Here is a 15,943-nt window from a genome sequence, read left to right as displayed (position 1 = left end):
TTCGGGGGCAACCACAGGAACTAGCCGCAGCCGGGACGCGAACCCATATTTCCCGCACGGCGGCAGACATCGCTAATCGCTGGACTTAACGGTCCGACCCGTTAGTCAACGTGTCTACTTATCCATTCACGTTACACAACCCCCTCCTTCGGGACGCGCGTCCTCGCGCATCTCACCTCTGACACCAATGTAGCGAATTCAGGGGGCAATTGCAAGAACCGCCGCAGCCGGGACACGAACCCGCACCGCGGGCGACAACGTTAACCAGTCGACTAAAGGGTCCGACCCGTTAGCCAAGTGCTAACGTGTCTACTTATCCATGCACGTTACAATATTGATTCAATATCAGCCATGATTGAAAATTCAACGTTATTTCAACAGTGAAGATAACGAGCACTTTCAACATATAATCGATGTCGGAAATCAATGAACATTCGATGCCATTTCAACATTGAACATATCGAGCGCTTTCAACAGTGACTCCACGTCGTAAATCAGTGTGGATTCAATGCTGCCTGGCAACATTTCAGTGTTGATTCAATGGCATTTTGCTATTTGGGATGTACCGTTTGATTGGATTAAAATGTGAATATTCTTCCTGATTTATGTCTGCGTGCTTTATTTGACCTAATTTCTTAGAGTGGACGGGAATGATTGAAACGTCTTTTTACCATAAGTGTTGCAATATAGGGGCATTAGCGGGGATACAGGGATTTAAAAAAAATGTGGAAAGAGAGTAAAAGTGGAATGGGGGGGGGCATTCCGGTGCCCCTGCGTCCATCCATCCATCCATTATCCGAACCGCTCATCCTGCTCTCAGGGTCGCGGGATGCTGGAGCCTATCCTGAGATTTAATTTTAACCCAGGTGTCGGCCACAAATCCGAACCAATGGCTCAGACATCAGAGCCCTCTTTTCCACAAGTTGGCCGCTATAGGTAAGACCCATAGCACACCTATAACTCTGCCGATAGTACTGCCCCCTGAATGTGAGAAACGTTTCTGTCTCAATAAACGCTGTGTCCAGATGAATTGATTCAACTTTCTTTTGTGTCCAGATGAACTAATTCAACTTTCTGGGATTCCTTACCTGGATTATCGAGCATGCGTCAAGACATGGTTAATAGTAGTACAAAAAGTTTCAGCGTTCATTATGTTTTCTAGTCAATGCAGAAGCTGCCCCCTACCGTCCAAATTGCAAAATTACTTATTATCCGGCGAGGGCGGGACCACGACGTTCCTCGCTAACCACTGTCCAGTCAAGAGCCGAGATGCTAAGAGACTTTGCTCGCGTAGATATTTTCGCCAATCGTTTTTCAGGTTGACGAAAAATAGGCGGAGATCGCATAACATGCATGGTTACGTGTTTTCGAGATTTTGAGGTGTTGTCATTGCATTCCGTAGTTTGTTCGAACGCAAGGATGCATCTTTCACAACTTCTTTTTTAAACAGAATTGTAGAGGTGTTCCTTAAACCTTCGTCTACCACGACAAAGTTAAAGCCGCGTACTTACACCCGAATTCGGCATTTCCAGCGGAGCTTCGCATTTATGTGCTACTAGCTAACAGTACGCCATGGAAGAGAAGAAGGAGGAGGGGGAAGCGGAGATTCAAGAACACGGCCCCGAACATTGGTTCTCCAAATGGGAACGACAGTGTCTGGCCGGGGCCGAGCAAGACGATCCGAACGAGGAAGAGAGCGATCAGAGCCAACAGAAACTATGGCACCTCTTTCAAAATTCAGCCACCGCGGTTGCACAACTCTACAAAGGTCTGCACCAAGCATTGATGGCTAATACAACTGGTTTTCTAGCTAACACGGTATACGATGCTGCGGCGGCGCCGGGGTGGAGAGAAACACAAAGGGCACTTAAAGCTAGCTAGCCGTGTTAGCCGATCACAGCTATACCGTTAACACAGCTAGCTAGTGAGGCATGCTAATTCGATTTTCGTGCCAGTTAAAAGCATCAGTCATCGGAAACTCTTTAGGAACTCGGTAGAAATATGACGGTTTGACTTATAGCCCGTTTAGTTAACATTTTCTTTTAACTGTCAACTCCCCCCCCCTCCCCTTAAACCAGTCAGCTAACTGACGTTAGCAAACCGTATCAAGTGAGTCGGTCTAGAACAGCGGCGCTTGAACTTGCTAGTTGGCCTAAACTGTCAAGGCACCACGGGTATATAACGCTAGCGTACCAGCGCTAAATCGAGAGCAAGCCAAACTTAGTCCATTCCGTGTGATCGGCCAATTTTGTTCATACCGCGATTTATTATATTCTTGCGTTTCTAACAGAGCCAAGTTGCCTCAGACTAAAAATTGTTTTTGTCTGGCGTGACAGCAACTAGCTTGTCAAAATGGCGAGGTCTGTGAGGAGTTAACTTGCTTGAGTAAAAAACAAGTCCGTTTGTTTGCGATCGACCCTTAGGATAATCATCGCCGTGCGTCGGATGGTGTACACACATATTCAGACTGGCTGTTCATTTCTGTGTTAATATACTTCGCTTTTGGCCTTTAACTGTATTGTTAACACTCCGGAACAAAATGGCGATGAGATTAACGATAATGTTTGTTTTGCTAAAATCGAATCCGAAATGTGAGCCTTTCCTGTCATGGTGGAGGGTATGTACTAACGTCATTTGTAATTTTACAAGGAAAACTGGAGGCGTGATGATACATAAAAGAATGGCTCACAAAACTGTAAGACTGCTTACTAATAAGTACGAATGCCATGGTTTAAAAGGCTGGGAAACCTGTTCGCATTCATCTTTCACATGCTGTCAGATATAACCACACTTAACTCTGTAATATGTTCTTCAGTATTGCATGCATTACAGTTTACTGAACTGTTTAACCATCAGTTAAATCAGCAATCCTGTAGGAGTTTTTTTTTTTTTAATTATTAAATTGACCATTATATACTGTGGTAGTGGTTTGTGCATTGGCACTGGCTAATTGACCACCTTGCTTGCATTCCAGACATTGGACAGAAAATAGGGGTCGTGACGATTTGTGAGTTGTTGTGTCAGCACCTTCTCCCAGGCCTAACAAAAACCCTGGTTGAGCTTTAGTTATGCTATAGTTCTGTTTTTAAAGCTGAGTCTGCCATATCTGTTTGTTTTCCACAAGTTTGATTCTACTTCAAACTTGCCACTCCCTGCCTTTTTCTTCTGTATTTGGTTGCTACTGCTAAAAAAACCCAAAAACAAACATGCAATAAGCACAATTGTTATTCCCATGGTAAGTCCTACCAAACAATTATTAAGATTTGCAACTACAGAAGCCTTCATGTTATGGCTATTTGTGAATTATGTATTGTCTGATATATGCAAGCGACACAAAGTATCAAGAACGACATTTGTTCACTTGCAAATCGTTTGGATAGAGTAGCTTAATTACGATTCTTATTCATAAATGCATTTGTACTTGCTCGTTTTAAAAGGTACTGTTGGTTATGCCTTTCCTGGAAAAAAAATTAATCCGCATAAACTGCAAATGCAGAAGAATGAACTCGCAGGTAAAAGTAATTTGCAAGTCGCTTTGAATTCGAATGAGAGGCAGAGTTGTTGTGGCTAACAAGCATATGTGACTAATAAGCAGATATGGTTGACAATCTTTACCAACATGATGCAACATAGATAGCTGAGACTGGAATTCAACTGTTCAATGGTGGAGAGGAGCTGACACATCAGCACTGATGACTGTTCCATTTCAAATGTATTATAGTGTTCAAAAATGAATGCAGTTACCAGGTGCAATACCAAGGTTGTCACTAAGTTAGCCAAAATCTATGATCTATAGGAGTGTAGCTCAATCATAATGGCATCTCTGTATACTTCCAGCTAAGATAAAAGTAGCCTGGAAACACTTGAGTCAAGGGTATGTGTTTTCGTACTTTTAACTCTATGGACCTCAATTGTTTTCAGTCAGGCTTTGTATCAGCTCATTTGTTGGCTTGTAACCCTTTTGTATAACACCAGCGATGAGACAAGGACAGTTTTCTATAGAAATCTTGTTTGTTTTAAATTGTCAAATCTTTTGATCCTGTACTCATAAGCTAAGACTGGTACTCTTCCATCCAACTGGGGTCAACCCTGTACCCTAGCATGGGTTTGGACCCTGCCCTAACATCAGCATACATACGCTTATCCTCTTGCCCAACAAGAGTTTTGAGTTCAGAGATGGAAGTGACATGTAGATCTCAGAGAATAGTGGTGTAGCTTGGTTTGATTAGTTGAAAGTGGATGAAAGACGGGACATTTAATGCGATTGAGTCTTGCTAGGTTGGTTAGCCATTTTATAAACTCTGTTTGCCTTTAGCTTTGTTCATTTTGGTTGCGTGCGCTCATTTTTGTCTATGTGTCATTGCATATGTATTTGTGCATGCATATGTATGTACAAAAATACACATTCGAATGATAAGTATTTGTGTGTGTATTTTATCCCATTTGTGAAGCACTTTGTAACTATGTGTTTTAAAAAGTGCTATATAAGTAAAATTATTATTGCTGAGGTGCTGTGGGCCCATCTTAAAAAATGACAGCAAAGAGAGGCACAAACTTGATAACTTCAATGGTGTCCCTACTGTCATACATTTTATGTTGTCATAAGTAGCTGTGGTACTTAAAGCAGCACATAGTGTGATGATGGCTGTGGGAGAATGACAGTCACTGTTCAGACCAGTTCCTTTGAAGTCTTGTTTTCTCTGTGCATTTCCTCTGCCACCAGCCTCGAAACCTCCTGCGAAATATAGGCGTTGCTTTATGGCACACATGTACAGTATTTTTACTTTGCCTCATCTGGGAACGTATCTCCTCTTCTTGCGTGATAATCTTTTTTGCAACGATTTGTAAAAAAAAATGCACGAATCTAGTTGCTATGCTTTAAAGAAAGAAAAGCCCCTCAGTTGTCTTTGTGACAGTCGATGTAAAATACATTGCCCAAATCCAAAAATGTTCCCTTGCTGCTTTAAGTGAATAGATATGTTGCCTATGACATGGATATTCATCATAATGAAGCTTGATGTCTGTTGCTGTGTTCACTGATGGGTTAGCACTTTTTTTTTTCTGTACATGGTTTAGTGCATTAGTTTGTTATGATACATACGGTAATATCATACTCTGTGTATCTGTAATTCAAGTGTATTTTGTTTTTTTTAATTCAGTTGATATGTTTATGATTTACAGATAGAGTATGCCAACAACAAGGCCTCTCTCTCTGGGTGCCCTTCCAGAATGCAGCCACAGCTGTCACTAACCTGTATAAAGGCAAGTCATTACACTTTACACATAGCAATATCAGTGCAGCTGAGCTTTGATCTTGCAGTCCAAATTTACCAACATACAGCTGTCCCTTGTGCTTCTCAGAGAGTGTGGAAGCCCATCAACGAAGCTATGATCTCGGTATCCAGATTGGCTACCAGCGCAGAAATAAGGAAGTACTTGCATGGGTGAAGAAACGCAGAAGAACCATCAGGCGAGAGGACCTCATCAGTTTCCTGTGTGGCAAAGTCCCACCCCCACGGAACACTCGTGCCCCCCCAAGAGTTGCCATGGTGTCAACAAGCCGACCATCGCCTCCGGATACGGGCAGCTCTGTGGAGACAGATTTGCAGCCTTTCAGAGAGGCTATTGCACTACATGGTGGGTTAAAATATTATATTCATTTATCTGTGCTGAGGGTGGTCAATATAGTTCACAGTTGTGCAACTAGGAAGTTTTATAAAACAAGTGTTTTGTCTGTGTGTCGGTTCCTCCCCAGGCCTGAGCGGAGCCATGGCAAGCATTTCTGTGCGATCAGGTGCTCCTGGTTCCCCAACACACCCTGCTCAATCGCTCAGTCGTCGTAGAAATGGTCTTCATGATGTTGACCTCAACACGTTCATCGCTGAGGAGATGGCACTTCACTTGGATGCTACAGCCAACCGCAAACGGGGACCTGCTGCCTGTAGTGATGTCATCACAGACTCACCAACGCACAAACGCAACAGGATGCTCTGAACTCTCCCTTATCCTTTTCACTCAACTTCTCAACACCTATCCTTTCTTTGTCCTCTCCTCTGTGGCCTAATGGACAACTGATGAGGAGTGATACCTTGGCCATAAAATTGAACCCCCCCCCACCACACACACACACCCTTCATCTTTGTTGCAGTGCTACCACAAATAATGAAAAACTAAACTATCAACAATCCAATCATTTTCCCCTCTTTTCCTCACGCCCTGCTTCTGTTTTTTTCCCCCACTATCCACACCCAAGTAGAAAACTATATTGTGACGTCTCCCTTTTTAGTTTTCTTGAATAGATCTGATAGGATTGTAAGGGAAAGCAGTGCACACTTGGGAATTTGATAGAGCAGAATGTTGTATTTGGAGCTAATTTGTCTGGCCAGGTTCATTTGCGCCACATCTTAAAAATAAAAACTTGGCAAATTGTATCATTTTCTCCTCTTCCCTTATAATTCCTCCCTTTTTATTCCTTGAATGCTTCAGTTTACTTCCTCCATCCTTCTATTTGGTGGAATGCTGGCCCAGCCAGAATGGACTGGAACCTGGGGCACATTGGGTGGTTCTTGCTGGGTCTAGAGAGGCCACACTGCCTTCCTATTTGTTACCCCTTCCCTCAAAACGCTTGTCAGCGTGTGTATCTCAATCTGCTGCTGCTCTTAGTCTTTGTGTATTTGACAGCAAAACTGCCACTTACTGTGTTGTACTCTCTCATCTTTGCCTTCGAGGACGCTGCTGCCCCTGCTTGTTGTCCGGCAATGAGCGTTTGCACATGAGTATGTGCGTGCAGGGTTCTGGTGCACTCATATATGACTGAATTATGATTTTTTTTTTTCTTAGCTCAAGCATCTCATAGCTAATCCACCTCTTCACTTGGGTTTGATCACAAAGAAGGGCAGACTAAGTTACAAAGCTAATAATCCCTAACAAGCAGACTCCATTAGCTGATATTTTTGAAAAGCGAAATTATGATTGAAATGTGATTTTATTTACTTGCAAAAAAAAAACAAAAAAAATCCTGCACTAAAGCTAACTTAAATAAACAAACAGGACCCTCTTTAGGCTCTTGAAAAAGTGTACTTGTACATGAAACTAAATTGTACCTTCAGATTCCCACCATTACTCAAAATGGGAATCTGCAAAATCTAAATTTGAAATCTTTCAGATTGAAAATATTTTTGATTCAGGTTTGGCTGTTGCTTTGTCAGTCCTTGCATAATGAGCTCTGACAATCACTACCAGAATTTTTCAACTTCGTTTTTACTTTTTTGTATGAGTGGTACTATTTTGTTTACATTTGGATTAATTGGTGCATAAAGTGGCTGCTTTAGTAGATGCAAGTGCATTGCCGTCCTTCTATCTCCTGAAGTTATGCAAGAATCATCCAGCTGTCATACTTGCAGTTCTACCTTTAAACCTAGAAATTAGAAGGGGCCAATACCTGTGATGTCTTTCTTGAGTTTGTTTAGCTTGATCATCTGTTATTGGGTGGGATGGCTCGGTATGACTTATGGCACTTCCTGCTAACTAGGAGAGTGAACCGCTATTTCCAAATACTGCTTTGTGATACAGCCTTGTCTAATTGTGTAAATAACATGTAGGTGCTGTTATGATTATATATATGTGGTACATAATGTAAAAAGAAAAACATGCAAACCCACTGGGACATACATGTACATTCATTCTGGCATTAAAGAATAAAAAGTTTAACAATTTTTTTTTCTGTGATATTTTCGGTCAGTTGCTTCGTAAAATGTACCCCTTGCATCAAGATGCCTTGCAACTGTCCTTAAAGATTTTAAGTCCAGTGCAGGTTAACATCTGCTGTTGACAGGTATTGCTTGGGCCTATAGTCAGCTTGGGTTAAAAAACAAAACAAAACAAAACAGGGTCATGGATGCACTGAGCTGCTCTAATCTTTGAGACGTCATTATCCCAACTACTACAGTGTTTCCGCACCCGATCTCAAATTCCTCGTCCCTTCCTGTCGAATCATTCCTTCCGTTTCTTTTAACAACATACATGTGCTGTGCTCTTTACAAATGGCTTATCATTCTGTCCTTAACAATCAGATGGCCAAATAAAGGGGAGGGGGGGGGTAGACATTTGCTGAAAGGGGACAGTAGTGGCTGTTTGTTAATCCTTTCTGCTACAGCTAGTTAAGTTTAGTAACGGCCTGAAGGATGTCAACAAATGACTGTGATGCAGTACAGCTTTATTACCACACGGTGGTGCCACACTGCTCTTAACTACCTTTATAGCAGCCACTGACAAGTAGAGTGAAAAGACCAACAGTAGAAAACTTACCCACGTTTTCTCTTGGCAAAATGTATTTTGACTACTATAATTAGACGTTCAGCATAACACAAGGATTTGGCTTTTGAAGACAAGCAAAGAAAAGAAGATGTGCTTGTTGTAAAGAGCATATTTACAATGTTACAATTTCATTTAGCAGACGCTTTTGTCCAAAGCGACGTACATCTGAGAGTCAGTACAACACAAGCAAGGCTCTAGTCAGGAGGTGACAATGTAATTAAGGGCCTAAAATATTTCTCCATTCCTCTTTATTTTTATCAGACCAATGTGATCTCAAGGCTCATGGCGCTTTATCTGATATTCTCAAGAGCGCATTTTATTAAAAATGGGCTGTGTTTTGAGACCACTTGTAATGTCCTCCTCTCTTTTATATTTCAGCTTGCCTTGAGAGTGTTCTGCCACATGTCCCATTCAAGGCCAAAGAATACATACACAAGTCTTGAGTACATGTTTGCACATAATGTCTTTATGCATGCTCACGTTTGCACATGTTAGCATAGCAGCTCCATAACTGCACAGTCTGCACTTAGCACATATACTAAAACAAGAGCACACACAAGGCGATATGTACAAGGACTAATGAAAGCAATGAAAAAAAAAAGAAGTACTCAATGTTAGAAAGCCACAATGTTAGACCAAAGAGTGACACACGGTTCAGAGGGAATAAAGGAAATATAAGGAACGGTAAAATCATTCATAATAATAAAAAAATTCTATGATTTCACAAATTATGGATCTAAATTAATATGAGGTCTCCCCAGTACTGTGGTGCCATGCTGAGCTCAACAATTAATGTAATCGTAGTTACTACCAAGGGGTGGACAAGTTGTTTACACTGCGTATTGACCTTTATAAAGAGCGGCACATTTTCCCCTCGTAATTTTTAATGAAGCGATGGAAGTAATAATTGGTAGCATGTCTGTCCTCGTTAAAAGAAAACAGTTTGGTGCCAATTTGGATTTAGTGCTGAGCCTAAGCAGTTCTTGGATACTTGTACCATCACCTATTGCTGATGGTGACCCGGGCACTGCTGCAGCTAACGAAAAGGTGCAGCAGCCATTGATGCTTCAGGGGCAGCAGGTCACCCATGAACGTCTGATATCTTGAGTTGAGGGCTTGCCTGAGGCAAGTCCAGGGGCAGCTGTCTGATCCATTTACTCTGCCAGTCCATCATTGTTGAATTGGCAGCGCTGTCTTAGACCACATCCGGTGAGAATACCCCCCCTCGCCCCCCCATCCTTACTCTGCTCTGTTGTTTTTGTTTCATCTTGTATCTAAAGGCTCTAAAGTCTGGTATTTGATAGAACCACCGAAGAGGAGCCGAGCTGACCGCAAGCTGTTTCACACTTCAAAAGCAGCACTGTGCATGTGTCTGGGGGAGGGAGAGAGAGAGAGAGAGAGAGAGAGAGAGAGAGAGAGAGAGAGAGAGAGAGAGAGAGAGAGAGAGAGAGAGAGAGAGAGAGAGAGAGAGAGAGAGAGCAACAAGTGTCTGAATGTTCCAGAATACTCCTCGATACCGCCGTCTGGGCTGTCCTGATATCAGCTCACCACACACACACACACACACACACGCACGCACGCACGCACGCACGCAGGCACACACACGAACATGGGTGTCTGTGAGGATGACGTCTGTTGTTTTAAAGAAAAAGCTGGTGGTCTAACCCAGTGCCGATACTTGCACATCGGTTCCTTCCAAACGACTGTGTGTCCGTGAGGGTTTGACCATTAGGGATTCTTCAATGGCAGACAGCTGGCGATCAATGATGCACAAGTCATCTGTCGCACAAGTACATGTGCATGAGCTTGTGCGTGCACAGACACACACATATAAACAAATGGGGTAATCGTAATTGCTGCACCAGCTTGCACTAATTGATAGAGGACACCATGCTTGTACACTCACTCACTCACCCACCCACACAGACGTACACGCACATTAACACACGCACATAAACAGAAGCCAATCAGGCAGACTGGGAGTGTGTCCCCGGAGAGACAAAGCAGCCGGTAAGCAGGGGGGAGGTTTGGGGGTGGAAAAGAGAGGAAAGGATGAAGGATCAGAGGAGGAAGAGAGGTTAAATACTCCCCAGAGACAGGTAGTAACCAAAGCCCCTCAGCACAAACACGCATGGTAGGTGAGTATTGCGTGGCATGAATGAAAAGCCCTTAGAAATTGTCTCCTATTTTTGGTGCGCTCCTTTTTTTCTTTTTTTCTTTTTTTGTAAATCCTCTCTCTCTTCACAAGCACTCCTTCTTTCTCCCCTCTCCCTCTTTCTCCCTTTCCAACGCGCATAAGATTTAGCATGTGCGTGCATCATGCGTATACACACACGCACGCACGCACGCACGCACGCACGCACGCACGCACACACACACACACACACACATACACACACACACAAACACACACACACACACACACACACACACACACACACACACAGCTTTTCAGAGCGCCCGGTGCGGTGCACCAGCATGTCCATGTCCTCCATAAACGCTGTGAAAAAACAAAAAACAAAAAAAACCACAAGAGCTGATCACCATAGCAACACGTTATATATCCTCCAGCAATATTTATCCAACCCAGAGAGGGGATTGGGGTGGGGGTGGGAGGGGGTGTAGGATATGATGCAACTCCTCTTAAAAATCAAACGGTCAATATAGTGGGCCTGCAGTTCCACAACGTGGCCACGGGCTGGCAGCAGCGTCCAAGCACGGTGGCGTAATGGACTATGGCCACTGGAGACTGAGTGGACACAGGAGAGAAGCGCTCCGCTGCGGTATCACCCAGACAAAAAAAGAAAAAGAAAAAAGGTAGCAGGGCAAAAATGCAAAAACATGAAACCCTTTCTCAGGGTTTCCTATGATCTAAAAAAACCCCCACCTTTTGGTGGGAGGTGCGATGATCACGATTAAAGGAAGGGGAAAGATACTTGAAAAAGAAAAGAGAAGGAGAATAAATGGTGGGACATAAAGGGGAGGATTGTGTGTGAGCCCCCTTCTCTCCCCCTCCCCCAGCCATAAGGATTAGATGTTGCTCTGCTGGCTGCAGATGGGTTTGGGCTGGAAATGACGAGCAAGAGACTTACGTGTGCGAGGGAGACTGGTGTCTGGTGGTGTTCCGGCTTAGGAAGCAGGTTAAGGGAAGGGGACGGCGGTGAGATGAGAAATAAAGATGGACAGGGGACTGAGGAGGAGGATAAAAGGAGGGAATGGGATGAAAGGATGTAGGTGAGTCGAGGAGGGGAGGAGGCCGAAATCCTCCTTGAGTTCCTTGGAGAAAAGCCATAAGAGACACGGAGAGACTAATGATATGAGAAACATGGAAATGCAGGGAAACAAGGAGAAAGGAGGAGACTGAAGGATGGGATGAAATAGATAAATGTGTTTGGGGGCCAGAGTCACCTTGCATGCAAGATTGACTGTTTTCAATAAACCTATTTGTGAATAGGTTTATTGAACCAAAATCCCCCCATAGGAGCGGCATAGCATCTGATAAGGTCAATTCTCCAATAAGCATTCACTCACGTTGCAACAGCGTTTTGATTTTCCAGTGGGCTCACCATGTGCAGGCTTTCAACTCCAGATTCTGCAAGCCTTCGACTCCAGATTCTGCAAGCCTTCGACTCCAGATTTTGCCCCAAGGGTTGAGTTTTATCCAAGCAGCTTTAAGCTGTCCACCTGCCCTAATTCACTTGGCTCTGGGTCTAAGGCTTAAAAAAAAAACTGGACATATTTCTAAGACCTCTTTTCCATCTCCAACCAGCATGGAGTCACTTATCGGACACAAGTCTTGAGCCTCAAACCTTTTCACCCTGAGCGGCCTTGATTTTCCTTAACTTCCCCTTAACGGTCCAGTCTGGCTTAATAAAAACCCTGTCATAGGACTTGGCCTCCAAAAGGGTGTGGAAAAGCAATCCCAATGAACACTGAAAAAAAAATTTGGTGGGTTGCATAATTTACTTTGTTTTTGTTAAAAGTAGTCAACATGGTGGTATGATCCTAGGATGGATAGAACTGAATGATGATGAATTATGAACAAAATGATCAACAAAAAACGTTTCGCACCACCATCACTGACCTCTTTATCCATGCCCCTTTTCATCACCTCTTCCTAAAGAACAGTAAGCAGAGACAGGCTAAAAACGAGTGCTTCCTTACTTTCTCAAGGCTGCTACACACTTTTATGATTACAAAAAAACAAGCTGAAAGATTGACAACTCTTATTCAGTTCTCAGTATTATGATGCATGATGATGAAGTTGCCTGCAGGTAAAGTTTAAGAGGGTAACTCTGATGGTGATGGAGTTATATCTTTATCTGTACCTGTAGCCATTCTTTCCTGATTTCCTTTTCCCAAATATGTTGTGTAAGGATAAGATACGCTTGTGTGTGTGTGTGTGTGTGTGTGTGTGTGTGTGTGTGTGTGTGTGTGTGTGTGTGTGTGTGTGTGTGTGTGTGTGTGTGTATATATATATATATATATATATATATATACCATGATCCCCATTAGGATAGAAAAACCAGAATCACCTACCTTGTGGGGACATTTTATGGGTCCCCATGAGGAAAATGGTCTATTTTAGGGTTAGGACTTCGGTTTAGGGTTAAGGTTAGAATTGGGATTACTAGACAGCAAGGTGGCCCAGTGGTTAGCACTGTTGCCTCACAGCAAGAAGGTCCTGGGTCGAACCCCAGGTCATCCCAGATCCTTTCTGTGTGGAGTTTGCATGTTCACCCTGTGTCTGTGTGAGTTTCCTCTGGGTGCTCCGGTTTCCTCCCACCATCAAAAAGACATGCATGTTAGGGTTAATACTCTTGCCTGTGTCCCTGAGCAAGGCAATGGGAAGAAGAACTGGAATTGGTCCCCGGGTGCTGCATGGCGGCTGCCCACTGCTCCTATACAATAGGATGGGTTACATGCAGAGAGTGAATTTCGCTGTATGGAGAAATAAAGTGCATTCTATTCTATTATTCTATTCTTCTGTTAATTGTGATGATCAAGGTTAGGGTTAAGGGCTAGGGAATAAATGTAGTCAATGGGGGGTCCCCACGAGTATAGGGTGACATGGTGTGTGTGTGTGTGTGTGTGTGTGTGTGTGTGTGTGTGTGTGTGTGTGTGTGTGTGTGTGTGTGTGTGTGTGTGTGTGTGTGTGTGTGTGTGAGTAGAGGGATTCCGGCAGCCTCCTGCAGTCATGATGGGTGACTGGTTGTCCTGGGTATAAGCGCTTGCCACCAGGACCAACGTGTCATGGCAAAGACAGTGCTACTGAGGACTGCACACCCCCTGTGACACTCTAAATACCTCCTTGCGTAGGTCTCCACCGCTGACCATGGTGTACAATATTCGGCCTTATATCCGGTTGAAGTCTGGTGGCATTGGGGTGTCTGGTGACAGCAGCAGGGTAGAATTGGCCTGAGAGCTCCTAGTCAAAGCCCTGCGCATCAGCGGCACAGAGTACATGGTTGGTTGTAGCTGGGATTGAGTGGCAGCTGCTTTCGGCGGACCCCCGTGTGACTAAGCAGCCCTATTTGGGGACCACACTGCTCACCCCAATTGGGGAGGGGCCTAGAAAAGATGGCCTAAGAATTGTCCACTCAACCAACCTCCTGGGTAGGTTACCGCGCCCACCGGTAATTCCATCTTGCGGTAAAAACAAGAAAATGATCCCATTCAAATTGGCAACATGGAATGTTAGGACTCTCCTTGATAATAATGGCAACAGACCACATTAAAGGACCGTGCTGATTGCTGAGGAACTGAGACGCTACAACGTGGACATCACTGCTCTCAGTGAAACCAGGCTCCTGGGTGAAGGCTTCCTGAGAGAGGGAGGAGGAGGTTACACCTTTTTCAGGAGAGGCTATCCCCTTGGCGGACAACATCAGCATGGTGTTGGACTGGCAATCAAGAACAGCATTCTACCCAGCCTCACTGAAACACCCACCGGACTAAATGAGAGGCTAATGACCTTCCGTATCCCCCTAGCAAAGGCACACTATGCCACTCTGTTATGCGCCAACACTACCATATGACAATGGTGTGAAGGAAAGCTTCTACTAGCAACTAGATGAGGCCCTTCATCGTATCCAAAAAAAAGGACAAGCACCTTCTTCTGGGGGACTTTAATGCTGGGGTAGGAAAGAACAATGGTATATGGAGTGGAATACTGGGTAGGCATGGGGTTGGTCAGGTTAATGCAAATGGTCTGACGCTGCTACCACACTGTGCAGAGCATGACCTCACCATTACGAATACACTGTTTCAGCAGAAGACCAAAAAAAACAAAAAAAAACATCCTAGATGCACCCACTATCTAAACACCAGCACCTAATTGATTATATCATAACAAGACGTACTGATGCCAGTGATGTCTTGCTGGCTCGGGCCATGAGAGGTGCAGAATGCGGGACCGATCACCCCCTGATCATGACCAAGCTCCACATCAAAGTGCGCCCCGCACAGCGTCTCAAGAAACCCATAAAGAAAGAAACTGAACTAACTAAACTGAACTAAAATTAAGCTAAAACTAAATCTATTTAAAACTAAAAAAACTAAACTGAAGTCAGACCCAGCACGGAATGAGTTCCACCGCTCTGTAAGCACGATGGCACTCGAGTTTGAGGCCATTCTGAGTTCTGACAATTCCTTGGACCAGAAATGGACCTCTCTAACCTCATTGCTACATCAAGCTGCAATCGACTCTATAGGCTACAGAACCAGAAAACTTTAGGACTGGTTCTACAAGAACTCTTAACACGTCACATCCCTGCTGGAAACCTCATAGGGCACACAGGGCTACTCTCAATTGCCCTGCATCCGCCATCTTTCAGCAGCAGCGGCAAACAGCACGTAAGGAGGTACAAACAACCTTGCACACTGCAGAATACATGGTGGATGAAAAAATCTCACGAGATTTAATCATATGCTGACAGAAATGATATGCACAACTTCTACAATTCTATAAAGACTATATATGGCCCTAGGAACTGTTCTATCACACCCTTAAAATCAGCGGATGGACTGACAACTCTGAAAGACCAAAAACGGATCCTGGCAAGGTGGGCTGAACATTTTGAAGCACTACTTAACCAGCACTCGCCAACCGATCAATCCATCCTGGAAGAGCTGCCAATTTGTCCACCCATCCCAGACCTTGATCACTCACAAAGTTTTCAAGAAGTACTTACAGCCATCAACTCCCTCAAGAACAATAAGTCCCCTGGCAGTGATGGTATATCTCAGCAGAACTCCTAAAACAAGAAGGATACTTGTGCACCAGAATCATCTATCAGTACACCCTGCAGGTCTGGGACCAGGGGAGTGTCCCTCAACAATGGAGGGATGCTAAAATTGTCACCTTTTACAAAAACAGAGGTGGCAAGTCCATCTGTGGCATGTTATGCAGGATGGTGATGCACTTGACAGAACATCTGCTGCCAGAGTCACAGTGCGGTTTCTGTGGATATGATTTTCACAGTAAGACAGCTAAAGAAAAGTGCTGCGAACAACATCAGGACCTTTGCATGGCTTTTGTCAACCTCTCCAAAGCCTTTGACACTGTGAATCGACAGCTACTTTGGAAAATCCTGAGAAAGTTTGGCTGTCCAAGCAAATTTGTGGA

The 15,943-nt window shown here is 44.0% G+C and overlaps 1 protein-coding gene and 1 long non-coding RNA gene across 2 annotated transcripts in view; both read left to right on the top strand.

Annotated features, from left to right (window-relative positions):
- The first annotated feature begins 1,340 nt into the window (after window positions 1–1,340).
- On the top strand, window positions 1,341–7,715 carry hapstr1b (HUWE1 associated protein modifying stress responses b). The gene is made up of 4 exons (XM_056280078.1): window positions 1,341–1,768; window positions 5,182–5,262; window positions 5,362–5,637; window positions 5,756–7,715. Exons 1-4 carry the CDS (start codon window positions 1,573–1,575, stop codon window positions 5,992–5,994), a joined length of 792 nt encoding a protein of 263 aa, XP_056136053.1. The 5' UTR covers window positions 1,341–1,572; the 3' UTR covers window positions 5,995–7,715.
- A 2,672-nt stretch (window positions 7,716–10,387) lies between these two features.
- LOC130112238 (uncharacterized) overlaps window positions 10,388–15,943 on the top strand; it is an 8,111-nt gene continuing 2,555 nt past the window's right edge. The window contains exon 1 of the long non-coding RNA XR_008810218.1: window positions 10,388–10,454. This is a non-coding gene — a long non-coding RNA (uncharacterized LOC130112238). The remainder of the gene's footprint in view (window positions 10,455–15,943) is intronic.

This window comes from Lampris incognitus, chromosome 5 (genome assembly GCF_029633865.1).
Source record: "Lampris incognitus isolate fLamInc1 chromosome 5, fLamInc1.hap2, whole genome shotgun sequence".
NCBI lineage: Eukaryota > Metazoa > Chordata > Actinopteri > Lampriformes > Lampridae > Lampris > Lampris incognitus.
The sequence above is the reverse complement of the archived record's forward strand: the minus strand, read 5'-3'. Positions and strand labels throughout refer to the sequence as shown.

Coding starts and splice junctions, on each gene's coding strand:
- hapstr1b (XM_056280078.1), top strand. CDS start 1,573: ATGGAAGAGAAGAAGGAGGAGGGGGAAGCGGAGATTCAAGAACACGGC. Junction 1,769..5,181: donor GGTTGCACAACTCTACAAAG/GTCTGCACCAAG, acceptor TATGATTTACAG/ATAGAGTATGCCAACAACAA. Junction 5,263..5,361: donor TGTCACTAACCTGTATAAAG/GCAAGTCATTAC, acceptor TGTGCTTCTCAG/AGAGTGTGGAAGCCCATCAA.